The sequence below is a fragment of the Carcharodon carcharias genome, chromosome 2 (genome assembly GCF_017639515.1).
Source record: "Carcharodon carcharias isolate sCarCar2 chromosome 2, sCarCar2.pri, whole genome shotgun sequence".
In the NCBI taxonomy this organism is placed as follows: Eukaryota; Metazoa; Chordata; class Chondrichthyes; order Lamniformes; family Lamnidae; genus Carcharodon; species Carcharodon carcharias.
Window position 1 is genome coordinate 26,268,831 of NC_054468.1, and position 17,622 is coordinate 26,286,452.

The 17,622-nt window shown below is 40.7% G+C and overlaps 1 protein-coding gene across 5 annotated transcripts in view; it reads left to right on the forward strand.

Annotated features, from left to right (window-relative positions):
* Positions 1-17,622, forward strand: part of LOC121271108 (transcription factor Dp-2-like) — a 219,169-nt gene that overhangs the window by 135,156 nt on the left and 66,391 nt on the right. For all 5 annotated transcript variants that reach the window (XM_041176869.1, XM_041176876.1, XM_041176889.1 and 2 more), the window contains one exon: positions 8,379-8,482. In XM_041176869.1, the coding sequence (XP_041032803.1) occupies positions 8,379-8,482 (104 nt within the window). The remainder of the gene's footprint in view (positions 1-8,378; positions 8,483-17,622) is intronic.

Below are 17,622 nucleotides of genomic sequence, written 5' to 3' on the forward strand. Positions count from 1 at the left end.
ACAAAAAAGGATAATGGCTCTTGCATGTTTTATTGGAAGAGCATTGCACAGATTCTTACTCGCCTTCTGAAACAATGTTTTTTTATTATCTATAAAATTATTACAGAGTCCTCTGCTTGTGTGTGCGCGTGCTGCTGTTGTGACCATTTACAAGACACCCTTGTTCTTTCGTTGAACAGGGATGTGAACATTTCCGTTTATGTCAATCCTTAGACTGCCTGTCTGAAAATGCACTGATGTGACCATTGCGTGCCTCATTGGAATAATTACATTTTTACATTGAGAAGTTTGTTTGTTTCGTTAAAGTGAGCCAAGGTCTTCCTTCCATTTAATTGTGTACGTCGAGCAGAATGTCATAGCTCACAAATCAAACTGAACAACCACCGAATTTGATTTGTTTTGGGAGAAGTAAACAATATTTTTGTCTCTGTCTCAGGTTTTCATTCCTGATGCCCTGAAGGTATTAATTCACCCTTGGGCATAGTTCTCTGGCCACCTCACCCCAGTGACCATTATTCATGTGTAACCACAGACACTGAGTACAGCCATGGTTGTATTCAACCATAGAGGGACATTATAGCTGGGCTTAATCCTAACCCAGCCAAACTTATAGATGTTTACATTACAGCAGAGGAGTTAAATTTTACTAGGTATTGAACGAGAAAGAGTGAGAGCTGCCTCCAATTTTAATGGAGTTAGTTCTGATGAAGAGTCATATGGACTTGAAATGTTAACTGTGTTCCTCTCTGCAGATGCTGTCAGACCTGCTGAGTTTTTCCAGCTATTTTTGTTTTTGTTTCCAATTTTAATGCTTTGTCTTCCCAGCTGAGAATAGCTGACACAGCATTGGCCAGAAATTAAACTTAGCATCTTTTTCTCTGTATAACCCCATTCAACAGTGCCTTTGCCAACTCAGCCCATTGAGCGAAATGCCAAGGCAATATTCCCATTAAGCTGTGTGGCCACACAGCAACCTGGAAAATACTGCACAGACCTTGTTCTGTGATAAATACCATACGTGAATGTCTGCACAAAAATATATGTGAAGGGACGTGCGTTGAGAATACTGACAAAGCACAACTACTAAATTTTAAAGGGAACATTGATAGCAGGTTTCATTGCTTTTAATGAACATGTAACTCCTAACCAGAAAGTTACATGTTTGACATCAATTGTCAAGCATAATATTAAATTTCATTTGAAAATCTGTTATTATTGGCTCTTAGAATTTGTGTACTTTAAAATTCTGGTGTTTAGTTGCATCATTTGGGCCTTACTTTCTGCGTGCTGATATTTATTTGCCATTTAAAATTGCATGGCCTGGATAACCATGTCATCTCAAGCTAGCAAAGTAGTGATTGGCTTCCAAGTCAATGGAAAATTGAAAATTAAAATACTTGGGAATGTAGGAACAAGAGTAGGCCTACAAGCCCGCCCTATCATTCAGCCAGACCATGGTTATGTGTACCTCAACTCCATTTACACAACTTTGCTCCATATCATTAGACATCCTTAGCTAAGAAAAATACATAGATAATCAGTCTTGAAAATTTCAATTCAGCCAATAGCCACAGCCTTTTCAGGGAGAGTTCTAGACTTTGCATGAACCTTAGTGTGGGAAAGTGCTTACTGACTTCACACGGAAACAGCTTCATTCTAATTTTAAGATTATGTGCCCTTGCTCTGGATTTCGCCTATCAAATTCCTTTTATCGTTTTTAAGACCGTGATTAGACCGCCCCTCAACTTTTTATACCAAAGGGAATTCAAACCAAGCTAATGCAATAAAAACTGAAAATGATGTAAATGCTTAGCAGGTCAGGCAGCATCTGTGAAAGAAAATAGTTAATGTTTCAGGTCTGTGACCCCTTTGCCACATCTCCAACATCTGGATTACTTTGCTTCTGGCCAAGCTTATACAAGCTGTCCTTATAGTTTAACTCTTCCACCGCTAGTATCATTTTGCTGAAAAAGCCTGAGGTTCAGTGCCCAAGACTAGATGGGATCTGACCAAAGGCTCTGTACAACTGAAGCATCAATTAACTCGCTGCTATGCCCTAACCTCCTTGAGATGAAGACCAATATTCCAATCAGCCTTTCTTGATTACCTTTTCTACCTGTGCTCTAGTCTTAATGATTTGTGTACATGGATACCCCACTTTGCTTCTCTACAGCTCCTAGCCTTTCACTATTTAAGAAAATATCCTGATTTGTCTTGGTCAGATCCAAAGTGAATGACATCATGCTATATTGTCAATATCCCTTTATGACTTTCTGCTCCCGTTATGTGTCTTCTCACTTAGTGTCATCTGCTAATTTAATCCAAGTCATTAACATTTATATACTGGAAATCTGATGGCACACTGCATTCCTAGAGCTGCATCCAAATTTCCTTGTTCTTTATAAAGATCCTATACTTCAGGATATTTAGCTTCCAACCACAACCAGCTTGTAGCCCTGCCTCTGCTATCACAGAATTGTTAAGGTGTAGGAAGCCATTCAGCCCATCGTGTCTACACTGGCTCGCTGAACATTTGAACTTAGTGCCAATCTCCTACCTTTTCCCCATAACCCTGCAAATTTTTTCTATTTAAATAATCATCCAATGCCCTCTCGAATGCCTCAATTGAACCTGCCTCCTCCACGCTTCCAGGCAGTGCTTCCAAACCCTGACTACTCGCCGTGTGAAAAAGTTTTTTCTCACCTCACATTTGCTTCTTTTGCATAACATTTTAAAACTGTGCTCTCTGGTTCGCGATCTGTTTGAGTGGGAACAGTTTCTCCCTACCTACTCTGTCCAGACCTCCCATGACTTAGTAAACTTCTATCAAGTCTCCTCTTAGCCTTGTCCTCCCCAAGGAAAAAAGTCCTAACTTAACCAATCTTTCCTCATAATTAAAGTGTCTCATCCCTGGGACCATTCTCATAAACTTCTTCTGCACTCTCTCCAGTGTGTTCACATCCTTCCTATAGTGTGGCACCCAGAATTGTACACCACACTCTAGCTGAGGTCTAACCAGTGTCTTATGTAAGTTTATCATCTCCCTGCTCTTGTACTCTGTGCCCCTATTAATGAAGCCTAGAATGCTCTATGCTTTAGAAACAGCCCTCTCTATCTCTCCTGTCACCTTTAATGACTAATGTACATCAGTATACACCCAGGTCTCTCTGCTCCTGCATACCCTTTAGCATAGTATCCTTTATTTTATACCGTCTCTCCATTTTCTTTGCACCGATGTGTATCACCTCACACTTCTCCTCATTGAATTTCATCTGCCACCTATCTGCCCACTCCACCAATGTGTCAGTGTCCTTTTGACCAATGTTCTACACTGTCCTCCACACAGTTTACAATTCTCCCAAGTTTTGTGTTGCTTGCAAACTTTGAAATTGTCCCCTGCATACCAAGATCTAGATCATTTATTTATATATATGTGTGTGTGTGTATGGCCTTAAATCCAGTTCCCTGCCTGCCCCACATAATGCTAGACTCTATGCAGATCAAAAATCTGTTTAACTGTCGCCATGAGAAGGCAGGAGTGGGTTTTCATGTTGATTCCAGAGACCCAGGGTAATGCTCTGGGGACCGGGGTTCAAATCCCACCGCAGCAGATGGCAAAATTTGAATTCAATAAAAATCTGGAATTATAAGTCTGATGATGACGTGATTGTTGTAAAAACCCATCTGGTTCACTAATGCCCTTTAGGAAAGGAAATCTGCTGTCCTTCCTTGGTATGGCCTACATGTGACTCCAGACCCTCTGAACAAGGGCAATTAGGGATGGGCAATAAATGCTGACCTAGCCAGTGATGTCCACACCCCATGAAGGATTTTTTTAAAAATTGGAATTTACATTTCCAGCTCACTTGTTTTATTTCTTATGCTGTCCCTGCTGGTCTGTTTCTCAAATTTTTTGACTTGCTGTATGGATCTTCCCTTTTGGGTTTGAAATTACTCAATTATTAGAAAAGCTGAGGCCAGGCCACAATATAGATCCCTGAAGGACCTCACTCTTCACATCAATACCGAAACACACAACACTTCGTTTGTCCCTTCTCCCTCTCCTGCCTCTAAACCAATTACCAACCCATATCACAAGGTTACCTCTTTTTTTTCAAAAGAAAATCTCTTGTATGGAACATTATTAGATTTCTTCTGGAAGTCTGTGTAGATGACATTCATTGACACTTGCCCCATCCACCGCACGAATAACCTCCCCAAAAAAATTCCACCAGATTATTCAGACAGGTCCCACCTACCACAAATCCATGTCAAATCTTTTTGATCAGCTTATACTTGTCTAAATTTTCATACACCCTGATGATTGATTCCAGTTCCAGTAATTGCCCTACAACTGATGTTAAACTGACAGGCCTGTAGTTACCTGATTTCTCTCCAGGTTTTCCGTGGTCAATTCATTGCTCGTTCCTTTGAAGTTTGCCTTACCAATGTTTAAAACCTTGCTTTATAAACTGTCCTTCATCGCTCTCAACCTGATATCAAATTCAGTTATATTATGGTCACTATTTGCTAGGTTTTCTCGATTATTGACTACTTCTGACTAATTTGTTCCTCATCAGTGAACCACGTCTGGCCTGCTTCCTTGTCAGTCTCAAATACTTACTAGAAATTCATTGCCTTTGCTGGTTAAATGTCTCTGCTTCTCCTGTTCTGCATGAAAATTAAAATCCCTCATTGCAACTGCATAGTTTTTGCGACATGCTTTCATGATTTCTGCAGTTTTACACACCCTCATGATATCACTATTATCAGAGGAGTCTGTCCTCAACACCTCCATGAGTCCTGCATCCTTCTCTGCTCCTTAACTCCACCCATAATGTTTTCCCTGCCTGATTGCTCTTACCGAAATCCCTTCCTTGTACTATTGCAAATGTACCTTTTATCATTATGGATACTTTTTCTTTCCCAATTACCCTATCCTTTATTAAGATCCCATATCTTTAAATATCTATGTTGCAAATATCTAGTTTATGTATCTTAGAATATAACACAAGTTATAATTTTTATAGAATTTAAGTTTAACTGTAGAATCAAATTGAAAGGCTGATAAGCAACCCTGGGGTAGATGAAAATGAAATATGCTTGGAATTCATTACACTTCAAAGGTTGGGGCCTTGTTAACAGAAAGATAAGATCTTAAAGCAGCAGGTGGAGAAACTTAAACCATGGATGATCTTATCTGTGGGCCTCTTGGTGGAGACATGATGTCTGCAATCATTTCAGTTAAAGCAGCCCAGAGAGATGTTTTGTTTTGGGAGTTAGAGCTAAATTAGCTTAAATCATTCAGTAAACCTTGAAAGTTTGTAAAACTCATTTACTTTGTCATATTAAAGAAGGAATTGTAAATGAGCGATAATTATGCTAAAGGTTTGAGGGCACCACAAAGCATGCCACATTGTCATGGAAATGGATGGAGCTTAAGGAGATTCTCTGGTTTAAGTTTATATGGGTGCTTGCTGAGAGTTTAGTTGTAGCTTTGATTTTGTGTGTCGTGCAGTTCACTGAGAGAAGATAGCCAGAATAAATGGCAGTTAGTTAGATTTGTACTGTAAGCAGAAAAAAGGCTAAGTTTATTTAGTGCGTGTATTGCGGTTTGGATTTCATGAGGGAAAAGAAGCTAGAAGATTGCCTAGTTTAAAACTAGTGGAAAAATCCACAGTGGTCCTCATAGAGTCTTGTTGCCAAAGAAAGCAACCAACAGGTTAGCTTGTAAGTATTGAGAAAGTAACCAGAACAAGGGACTGAGGCGCCCACAGTGAGAAAGTATCCAGAACAAGAGACTGAGCCATCAACAGTCAAGAGATATAAATGAAAGGTTAATCTCTGAGAATAGCTGTAACTGAGGAGAATTAAAGTAGTTTTCAGAGGATTGTGGCATACTTTTGGGTGAGCACTGCAGAAGTAAATAACTCCAAGATATTGCAACATTTAAGAGAATCCTTGTGGGAAGTAAGAAGTAAATGTAAGGGTATGGCATATGTGGCTATATGCTAAAGTGTTAATCATATTTGCGTTGTTTTTATTTTGCTTAAAAATGTGAAACCTTGTGGCATTGTCCTATTGGTTAAATCACTGGGTGTTCGGGTTTCTCTTTAAAGGCTGAAGGTGCCTAACCGGATTGTAACATTTGGCATCCCTTCGTGCCAGGTTTGGATCCAGGTCTCTGCAATCGCCATTACATCAGACCCGTTAAGTTGAATTTATGCTTCTAGCTCACTTGTTTTCTTTATAATGCTGTCTGTATTTGTGTACAGAAGTGTTATTTGGGTTATTCTCCCCAGCTTGCTGATCTTTTTCTCAAACTTTGACTTCCTGTGTGACTTTTCCTTTCTGGGCTTGGGGTTTCTCATTCACAGGATCACAGAATTGTTCCGCTGTGGAAGGATTAGAATTGAAATGCTGTGTTCAACTGATGGAACGCAGGACATCAGCAAGTGGCAGGAATTTTGGAATAGGACCCCATGTCTGCTCTCTCAATCACAGGATACCGTGCAACACTATAATAACTCAAACCAGGGGGAAAACATAAACTAAAGCACAAACTGGGCTTTGATGTCCAAAATGAAATTGTAGATATAAGGATAAAAAAAATGTAAATGCTGAAATTCTTAAACTTTTCTCAGCATATTTTGGTTTTATCTAAGAACACTGGTACTGATGCCCTGCCAAGGAGATCCTTCAAGGACACCAGATTAACCTTTCACCTTTACCACCCAATTTCTGCCAAGAAGTTAACAATAGCTAAATTTGACTCACCAAGCTATCCTCCATCAACCAACTTGGTTTATATTAACGTGTAAAGTACCAGCCTTCCATCTCAATCATCACCCGCTGTGAGCGAATTAATTAAACCTTTCTCACCAACCGTCGTAGAAGTCGGACAACTGTCGTGAACTGACAACTGTTTGCTAACCCCAGATTCATAGTTAGCACTGGGTGAACTTAAACATTGAGTGTACAACTAATTAGTAGAGATGGTTTATTTACAAAACAAATATAACGGGCCACAAAGGCAATGCCACAGTAACTCACCATTAACTGCTTGATGACTTATAAATTTACAGTGGAGTCCAGTGTTTGAGATTGAACTGAATTGGTGAAAGTAATTTAGGTTTAGATTCCTCAGCTGACTGGCAGCATAACAGCAATAGATAACCAGTCTGTTGTATAGGTTAAAGTCTGTATGCTTTTACTCCCAATGGTTTTAAAATTTATATGGCCTCACCTTTGAGCTGGCTTAGATGAACTGCTTGTTTTGCCTTCCTCTTGGAGGATGGCATTCACTTCCTGAGAAGCACAATGGTGAACTTTGGTCCGTAGAGATGCTGTGTGGTCCTGTGCTGGCAGTTGTACCTGGCTTAAATTTCAACAGCCTTGATTTCAGGGACATTTGCACATCTGAGTGACATACATAGGCCTGCCTGCCTGTATCTGGCTGGAGTAACTGTACAAGCTTATTTCCCTTAACCGTTCTCTTTGTTGAAGGTGCACTTTCCAGTTTTATAGAGACGTCCTTCCACAGAACTACTAAATCTCCTACTAAAAAGACCACTGCAGGGAATTCTAATCAGAGCTCAAGCTAAGCTTAAGAACTGAAAGCCAAAGACTGAGGTTTGGTGTCAAAAACACTGGTGTTCCGCAGTGCTATAAAGGCTTAAAGGCATGAATGTTTGCAATTTTTAAACCTCTCGTTTCTATTAACCAATCTAAGTGGCACACACATTAGAATAGCTTAACCCTTCTGGTGTCAATCATTTTATATAAGCCTTCGGAAACCTCCAAATAAATGAAGTGTTAGCGCCTAGACATGCCTGTTTGTTAATTTATACCCTAGCTGCAAAGATCAACAGAGTTGCTGGACACAGGCTCAAATGAGGCAGGGCCTCTTTATGTTTCCTAATAGGAGTCTGTGGACCTGAAGGCTTGTTTTATATTCTTGGGAAGGAATGTTTTGTTTAAATAAGTCTTCATGGTTTCATTAGCATCAGCCAATTCTTTTCCTAGTATTTAGCCTGAATACTAACTCCATTTGGAGAACTCATTCAAGGCAGTTATTTATGGCATATCCCCTACATTCATCAGTTTCTTTAAAGAGAATAACAGGTCAATTTTGGGATGTAAAAGAGTCAGAAATTAAACCCAAAATCTTTTAGAGTCCAACTGATTCACTGAATGTCCAGCATTTTCAGATTTTAGTTTAGCTTAGGGTATAATCCTATCTCAGATAAAATATATCAAAAATTGCCTTTAGAAGTTGATGGCTAGATGGATCTGATATAAAAGCAATTCTCTCAAGAATCTATCATAGTCACCAATTATGGACTAATATAATTTTTGGTTTGGTTGTTTGTTTCCAGATAGTATATCCATGGTTGCAGCATCAGTTTCAAACATCGTCTCTCAAACCAAGATCTTGCCCAAAACCTTAGGCCTAGCAAACGTGAATGTTGCACCCCAAATGGTGAGTATAGTGTATCTTCACCCTTCAGTGGATTCATAACTAATTTCCATTGTGTATCTGCCAATGATGAATGTCGTGTAATTATTCCTATGTTCATGGCAATTGAAATGCGTACCCTTTGAAAGTTCAGAAAAGAACTGCAGATTGGCACAAGCTACAGTGTGATTGTCTTCAGTTTCAGATGCTCAAAATGAACAAAACATTAAAATCTACAGGCTTGGCTAAGTAATGATACCCAAACTGCAGTGCTGTGGACTAGAAGGATGTAGGTTTGCCTCATGATTACCTGAAAGGCGAGATATCAACTTGACAGTACATTTGTTGGAAGCTGACAAGTGAAATCTAGATACTTCCCTTACCAACCCCCACCTCACCTCCCACCTCCCCCCCTGTGCCTGGAGTGGTACAAACAGAAGCTTGGGAATATGTTCACCATGAGGGCACAGGAAGATCACAAGACAGAAACAATGAAATGCATTTTGATGTTTTGGAAATTTATGATGCCATTTTACTGTGTTTTTAATATTTGAGTATTTTCTTTCAATTGAATAACTTGAAAAATCACTAGGTTTACAGTGGGCTGTTATGATACTGTGCAAATCTTGCATGTATTATAAGTACAGATTTGGAATATAATGCCACATTGTTGGTGAGAGACACAAGAGAACTACCTTGTCAAATTTTCCTTTTGAGAATGTAGATCTTGAAGTCTATAAAGTGCTGCAGGGGCTGAGTCTGTGTTGTACTAGCCACGGAACAGCAGAATGAGCAGTTGTCTCCTGTCTCCAAGATCATGACAGTTTTGATAAAGTAGACAAAGTTAAACTGCTCCCATTAGCTGATGGTACAAGGACTTGGGGACAGCTTTAAGGTTTTGGCCAAGAGATGCAGGAGGGAAATGTGGGGAGGAATTTTTTACAGTTGAATTCTTGACCATGGTTCAATTCTAGAGGGGAAAATAGTGGTTTACCAAATAGAGCTCATTTCTAGCCTGAAATGACTGGACAGAAGCAAGTTAGGTCACGTTAATGTTTAACTAACTTGCTGGAATTTTTTGAAGAGGTGACGGAGAGGATTGATGAGGGCAGTGCAGTTGATATGGTGTGCATGGATTTCCAAAAGGCATTTGATACAGAGAGCATGGCTAATAAAGTAGACAGTATATTAGGCTTTATTATTAGGGGCATAGAATACCGGAGCAAGGAGATTTTGCTGAATTTGTATAGTCACAAGTTCAGCCTCAGCTGAAGTATTGCACCTAGCTCTTGGCACCACACTTTAGGAAGGATGTGAAGAAATTGGAGAAAGTGCAGAAAAGATTCACAAGATTAGTTCCATGGATGAAGAACTTCAGTTATGCAGATAGATTGGAATAGTTAGAACTGTTTTCCTTGGAGAAAAGAAAGCTGAAAGAAGAGATTTGTTAGAAGTATTCAAAATCATGGGTCTGGACAGGGTAGATAGGGAGAAACTGTTCCCACTCGTGAAATGGTAGAGAACAAAATATGAGAAGTAGTGTATGAGTAGTTAAGGTCTGGAATGCACAGCCTGAACTGCAGGTTCAATCAAGGCGAAGAAAAGGGAATTGGACTGTTGCGTGAAAAGGAAGGATATGCAAGGTTACAAGGAGAAGGTAGGAGAATGGGCATTTTGCTCAGTGCTATTCAGAGAGCCGGCACAGACATGATGGGCTAAATGGCCTCCTAAGCTGTAACAGTTCTGTGATAATGGGTCACAGAGCACGTTGACAGAACCTGGATTGCCTTTGATAAGGGAATTTATAGCTCAAAACATGGAGCCAGAAAAATGTCGATCTTGGCAGCAGTAGATAAACGTTTGGTCAAGAAGCTGTCTCAAAAGTTTTCATCCACCCCCAAAAATACAGAACTTTGAAAATAGATCCGTCCCTCTTGTTGAAGGTGAAGTAAAGATCTTTACAAGGTGAGCACATTTTTCTATTCTACTAAAACATTTTGCTGAACTTCTTATGAATGCTGTGCTTTTTTTCTCTTGGGATCTTAACTTTTAACTTTTATTATTAACTTTTTAAGGACATTGCAGACAAACCCACTCATCCAAGTACACCACTCCAAGTAACTGTACTAACCCTGTTTTAGTATGTTAAACAGGTTTGTGAGATTAACCTGCTGATTCAGTAAAGTTATTCATTTCTCTTGGGTTTTGGCTAAAAGACCTGATGTGTGAAGGTTGTTTTCAGCAAGTCAAAACTTTTTTTTTATATATATATATATAGTTACTCTCAATTGATGGCAGGAATGGGGCAGAAGGAGCAATAAGCAGCAAGTTTTAAAGAGGAATAGATGTTAGAAAAATTATACTCGACACCAAAAGATACATGTTTAAAAGGTTGGAAAGGAGGAGTGCCAACTGCAGAATTTTTTTTTCAAATAATCAGTTCAAGTTGTCTTTAATTGTTTATGTTTGCGATAAAGCTGCTCAAAATTTACAGTTATAATATTGGTGTTTGTATCAGCCCCTAAGTTGAAAGCAGTACCTTCCTGAGCTTGATTTCCAGAGAGTAGGACTGAAACAACTGAAGGCTTTGTCGCTAGTGATGAAAAGGAAGAGGATGCACGATGGGGATAAAGAGCTAGAGGACTGGAGAGTGCAAGAGAGGTTATAAGGCTGGAGGAGATTGCCCTGGTAGGGTAGGATGAGACCACGGAGTGACAAAGGAGTGTAGAGCCTTGGTAGAGGCCAAGTCAATGACTTTAGTCTTCCAAATGTTCAGCTGAAGTAAATTCAGGCTCGTCCATGTCTTGCTGTCAGAGAGTTACCATTGCCCAGAAACAGAACTGGACTAGCCATATAAATACTGAGGCTTCAAGAGCAGGTCAGAGGTGGTGAATTCTGTGACGAGGAACTCTCCTCCTGACTCCCCAAAGCCTGCCCACCATCTGTAAGGCACAAGTCAGGAGTGTGATGGAACACTCTCCACTTGCCTGGAAGAGTGCCAACAACACTCAAGAAGCTTGACAACATCCAGGACAAAGCAGCCCATTAGATTGGCACCCCATCTACCACCTTCAACATTCACTCCCTCCACCACTGACGCACAGTGGCAGCAGTGTATAAGATCCACTGCAGCAACTCACCAAGGCTCTTTTGACAGCACCCTCTAAACCTGTGACCTCCTCCACCTAAAAGGACAAGGGCAGCAGATACCACCTGCAAGTTTCCCTCTAAGCCACACACCACCCTGACTTGGAACTATATCGCTGTTCCTTCACTATCACTGGGTCAAAATCTTGGAACTCCCTTTGTAACAGCACTGTGGGTGTAACTGCATCAGATGGACTGCAGTGGTTCAAGAAGGTGGATTACCACCACCTTTTCAAGGGCAATTAGGAATGGGCAATCAGTGCTGTCCTAGACAGCCACATCTACATCCTGTGGAAGAATAAAAAAGAAGGCAAATGTTGGAAATGGTTAAGGCAACATATCGTCAATTTATATATAGAAGTTGGCCTCATCTGCATTGTGGTAGGTTATGGTTGAGGAGGTTGGTGGGGGAGGTGGATCATTGCCCCCACATCTGGAATTTCACAGAATAAGGAGGTGATGACATATTAGTTGACCACATAGTTCCTTGATATAATGAAGAGGGAGATGGTTGATGATGTGACAGTTGTAATCTTTTTGAGGAACATGTAATGAAAGGTAAAGGGACATTAATAGTAAAAATGAGCTGTTGACAATGCTGACAATAATGAAGAAAGGTAGGGCAATTGGTGAATAGTCAGGACTTAAATGGGAAGAAAAACAAAAGAGCACAAGGTGAATCTCATGGAAGGGATGAGATTGGGGTTGGTGGGAAGCTACAGAGTGACCTGGTGTTAGCCAAGAGGTGAATGAAGAGCTGGGAGATGGTGGGAGGTCAGTGAGGAGAAGAGGCAGAGGACACGGTTGATGCAGCAGTGCAGGTTTCCCCATTCCTGCAGGTGAAAAAATCCATGAGTGGGGACACAAGGTTTTGGGAAGTAGTTTATTAGGACAGTTCGGTCTCAGCTTGCAGTACAGACAGTCCTTGACTTTACAACGTTTGAGTTACGACGTTTACAGAGTGACACCCTGTTTCGACTTTACACTGTCTGTTTTGACTTTATGACGCCATGCCAGCCCCAATAACAAGTCAGTCGGCTGCCGGCAGAGGTCTGAATGCATCGGGACGAACGTCTAAAACCTGTGGGGAAATTAGGTCACAAATGGCCTTGCCCCGCTGACGGCTCTCCCATTGATTACAATGGGATTCTGGTGCCTGCGGTCCTTGGCGCCAGTCATTCCAGAATGCCTCACCCAACCGGTTCCTGCAACCCACTAGCCCTAGCCAGGCTCAAGTGTCGTCCAACGCTGCCAAAGCCAAGTCAGCCAGACCTCGGGCAGCCGTCGGGGAGAGACCTGAACTCACCTGGTCAGAGCAGTAAAACACACGGGGATGGAGGTCGCCATTCAGGGTCATTCCATTCATAAAAACGTTTGGAGACTAACCCAAAAAGACCCGTTATCACCCTATAAAAATCTCAAAAGCGGGTTTAAAAGTGTGAAATCATTAACGAAAATATCGAACATAAACTCCTGAGACTAAGTCGGAAAGGAGAAATGGGCAAATAGGATATCGAGCCTGGGTTCACAATCCAATCCCCCATTTGTAACATTGTTCCTATGAGAAAATCGGTTCTGACTTAAGACGTTTCGACTTACAATGCACTTTGCAGAAACCAGTTGTGTCGTAAGTCAGAGGACTGCCTGCACCGGGCGTAGAAAATCTCACACTCGATACTTCCAAGGAATGCTCCTACACATTCAACACATCTCGGACAGTATTCAAGTGAGTGGGGAACAAAAGGACAATGATGGAGGAAGGTCAGGCAATTGGTAAATAGTCAGGACTTAAATGGGAATGATTCTGAGATGGTAGATTTTACTATGGGAAGGGAGATGCTTCACATGGCTCAGTCAGTTTTGGTGCTGGGTGACAAAGCAGCCACGCATCAGATGTGCTTAAATCTGTAGCCTCCATTTTTTAGGATAGGAACCTGTGTTGGGAGCAACAACAGGGTTGGGAGATGATGGGTGCCTTTCTGGGATCAGGAGCATTGGAGGTAAAACCGTGGGAGCTGCTGAGCAGATCAATAGCAACACTTATGTTATGGCTGAGGGCCAAAGGAGAGGGATTTACTTGAATTGGTTGAGCATGAAGGCGGGGGGAGGTGGGAGATGGAAGACCTATCAGTTGTGGGGGAATGTGGGAAGGAATCTGATTTGGGCAATGGAATTAGAAGTAGAAGAGTGCAGTAGTGAAGGAGACAAGGAAATGATCTGAGAAAGCCATATCACTAAAATTTCAAAGCTGTCAGGGCCACTTGAGATAGTAAAGAGGAATTGGTCACTTTGCATATGTGAAAAATCAACTTGAATGATGTCAGGCAGTTACAGGAGAGGGGAATTTAGAGGATTCATTTGCCATTCATTTGACTTGAGGAGACCTTGGTGAGAAGGTTATAATTAAATTTGGGAGAGTGTTAGAGGATGATAATTTTGAATGACGTTAGAGATTAAATTGGGTGTGGTGTTCACAAGAGGGAAATGTGCACAAGTCATTTAAGGGTGACTCAGATAGGACTTGGCAATGAGAGGCTGTCAGGAGTACCTAGTTCATAATTTGTGTTTTGAATATAACTTTTAATTTTAGGAATATAACTTATAGGTTGAAGGTTGAAAGGTTAAAATATAGATAAACTGTCACATCTCATTTAGAAACTGGTAAAAGCAACCCTGAAGTAAATGCAATTCAAAGAAGCTTGAAGTTTATTGCACTTAAAAGATTGGGGCCTTGTTGGCTTAAGAGGTTAACAGATGGAAAGATAAGATCATAAACAGCAGGTGGGTTTTCTTAGCCAAAGAACTAGAGACGTGACGTCTGCAATCATTTCAGTAAGGGCAGTAAAGAGAGAGGTTTTGATTTGGGAGTTAGACCTAAATTAGTTTGAAAGCATTCAGTAACCCCTTGAAAGGCTGTGCAATCCATTTTTTTCTACAGATCAAAGAAGGAATTTTAACTTAGGGACACTTAACCTAAAGGTCTGTTTGAGGACATCCCAGAGCATGCCAGTTGCCACGGAGATGGGTGGAGCTTAAAGGAGATTCAAGGTTTCAATTTATCGGGGTGTTTGCTGGGGAGAAGTTAGTTGCAGCTTGGATTCTGTGAGTGGTACTGCTCACTGAGAGAAGAGAGCCTAAATAAATAGCAGTTCCTGCGCTGTAAACAGAGATATATCAACACATCTTGGACAGTATCAGCAGGTTAGCTTGGAAGTATTAAGAAGATAAGCAGAACAAGGGAATGAGGCATCCACAGTCAAGAAATGATAAATGAAAATTTTACCTCTGAGAATAGCAGGAACTGAGAAGAATTAAAGTAGTTCTAGAGGACTGTGGCATAATTCTGAGTGATTCCAACAGAAGTAAATAACTCTTAAGATATCATTAGGAGAATTGTTGGGAAAGTAAAGAGTCAAACTCAGTGCATAACCTACATAGTTATAAGCCATGTTGTTAAGTTAATAGTGTTTGTTTTGTTTTAAGACTTTAATGTACAGTAAAGTTTGTTTTTGTTTAAAAACAGGAAATCTTGTGGCACAGATCTGTTAGTTAACATGAGTTTGGATTTCTCTTTAAATGTTAATAGTCCCTAACCGAATTGTAACAGAGCCATATTGAGCAGGGTGTGGGATGTGACACATAGAGAGAGAGGTTTCAGTGAAAGGGGGGAGTTGTTGCAGGTGTCCTGGATTTTAGTCGGGGTCAAGAATTGAATAGCTTCATCCGCAGTGATATTCCAGAAGGTAAGGGGGCTTATTCACAAGGGAAGGATCAGTCATGAACGGAACAGCAGGTGATAATTTGTCAGCAGGGTCAGGAAAAGGGGCATTGAGTAGGTTAATAATGCAGACTCCCATCAGGAATAGTTCCTAGGTGTGGGAGATAATGCAGTTGTGAATGTTACTCTCCAGTGATCAACAACGTGGGTACTGTAATGGGGCAGTGGCGAATACTGAGGCATGGGAGAGGGAAGGTGTGAGCTCATCCCAGGAGAATGCTTGGAGCAGCTGGAGAATAACATCAAAGGGAGCAGCGTGGGGGTGTAAAAGGGTCTGGGACCCCACTGGTGGGGAGAGGAGTCAGGAATTGGCTGAAAGTGAAGTGGGGAGGAGAGAGAAAGATAAAATGCATTTTTGGTTGACAGAAATAATGTGTCAGTAAGTTTTTTAAAAAAAACTACAGAAAATTTAGAAATGTAATGGCAGATTTATAGAACTGACAGGGTCAAACTGATTCCAGTTTGAAAACCACTACCCTGGAGGTTAATGCAAGATAAAGGCTTTGTTTTCACTTACAAATCCCCAACAAAAGATGATCACAGTGGTCTGATTTTTTTTCCTCGGGTTACTGGTAGATTGAGTCATTGTGGACCCAATGATTTACAGAGCTCTGCAATTGCCTGCAGACGTACCCTTGAAACAGCAGTGTTGTGCATAAGAATCTGACGTGGGAACCTTACAAATTTCATATCCTCTGACACTAGAAAGGTGCCTCCCATTCACTCATGTTTGTCTTTCACATCACTAATGTCAATTGTAACATGACATAGCTAAATTAACAATGAACTGAGAACATTAATTTATTTCTGTGTTGCATGGAGCAGCACTTTAATGATTAGTAAAAACTGAAGTTTGTGTTTGTGTTTTCTCCACCAGATGGCAGCAAAGCTTCTTTCAAGCATTTGCAAACATTTTATTATAATCCACTGAACTAACAAGCAGCTTTGGGGCTTTGAACTATTTTGATAGTCATATTTTTTCAGGATGTGTTGTAAATGCTTGGTTTTCATATGTTTTAACTATCTTTTTTAAGAATATGAGAATTGGAAGCGGGATTGGGAGATGTGGCTCTTTGAGCCTGCTCTGCTTTACAACAATATCAACCATGATCATCTTGTACCTAACCCCACTTCCCATGCTATCTCCAAAACATTAATTCTTGGACACTAAGGGAAGTATTTGATCTCTGTCTTGAATATACTCAAATGACTGAGTATCCACAGTTCTCTGATGGAAACATCCAAACATTCACAAACTTTGAATGAAGAAATACCTCCTTCTCTCATTCCACCATAGACCTTTATTCAGAGACCTGTGACCACCTGTTCTAGGCTTCCAAGCTAGGGGAAACCTCCTCCCAGCATCTCAAAGGGCCAGATGTCCCACTCCTGCTTCTAATTCTCATATCCTTAAAAAGGATAGTTAAACCGAGGTAATTACTAAGCATTTACGGCACATCCTGCAAAAATATGGTTGCTATGTCAAAATAATTATGTCAGGCTCCTTAAGAATTTTATATGTTTCAATTAGATCACTTCTCATTTTTCTAAGCACTGGGGAGTAAAGGCCTAGTTTCCACAATCTGTGCTCTTAGGAGAATTCCTTCGTCCCAGGAATCAGTCCAGTGAACCTTTGTTTTACTCCTCTATATCGTCCCAAGGTGAGCAGTGGATCCCCAGGGTGAAATTACGAGGAGAGTTTACACAAACTAGGAATTGTGTTCGCTGGAATTTGGAAGCTTCAGGGGGTGTTTTGATCAAGGTTTTCAAGATATCAAGAGGAACAGAAAGGGTAGAGAGAGAGAGAAACTATTTCCATTCGAGGGGGTGTAGTCTTAAAAGTTAGAGCCAGACCTTTCATGAGTGAAATTAGGAAATGCTTCTGCACAGAAAGGGTGTAGGAAGTTTGGAAAACTCTTCAGCCAACAGTAATTGGTGCTAATTAATTGTAAATTTTGAATCTGAGCTTAATAATTCTTTGTCGTCTAAAGATATCAAGGTTAAGGGCGAAGGCGGGTGGGTATATGGAGTTAGATCACAAATCAGCCATAATCTCATTGAATGGCAGAACAGGCTTATGACATGCTAAATGACCTACTCCTGGTCCTTTGTCCCTCACAGCTTACTTTCCTACATAAATTTGTATCATCAACAAACTTGGATGGATTATACCCTGCTCCTACTGCTCCGCTGCCTAAGTCATTGATAGATTGTAATTCGCTGAGGCTGAAGCACTGAT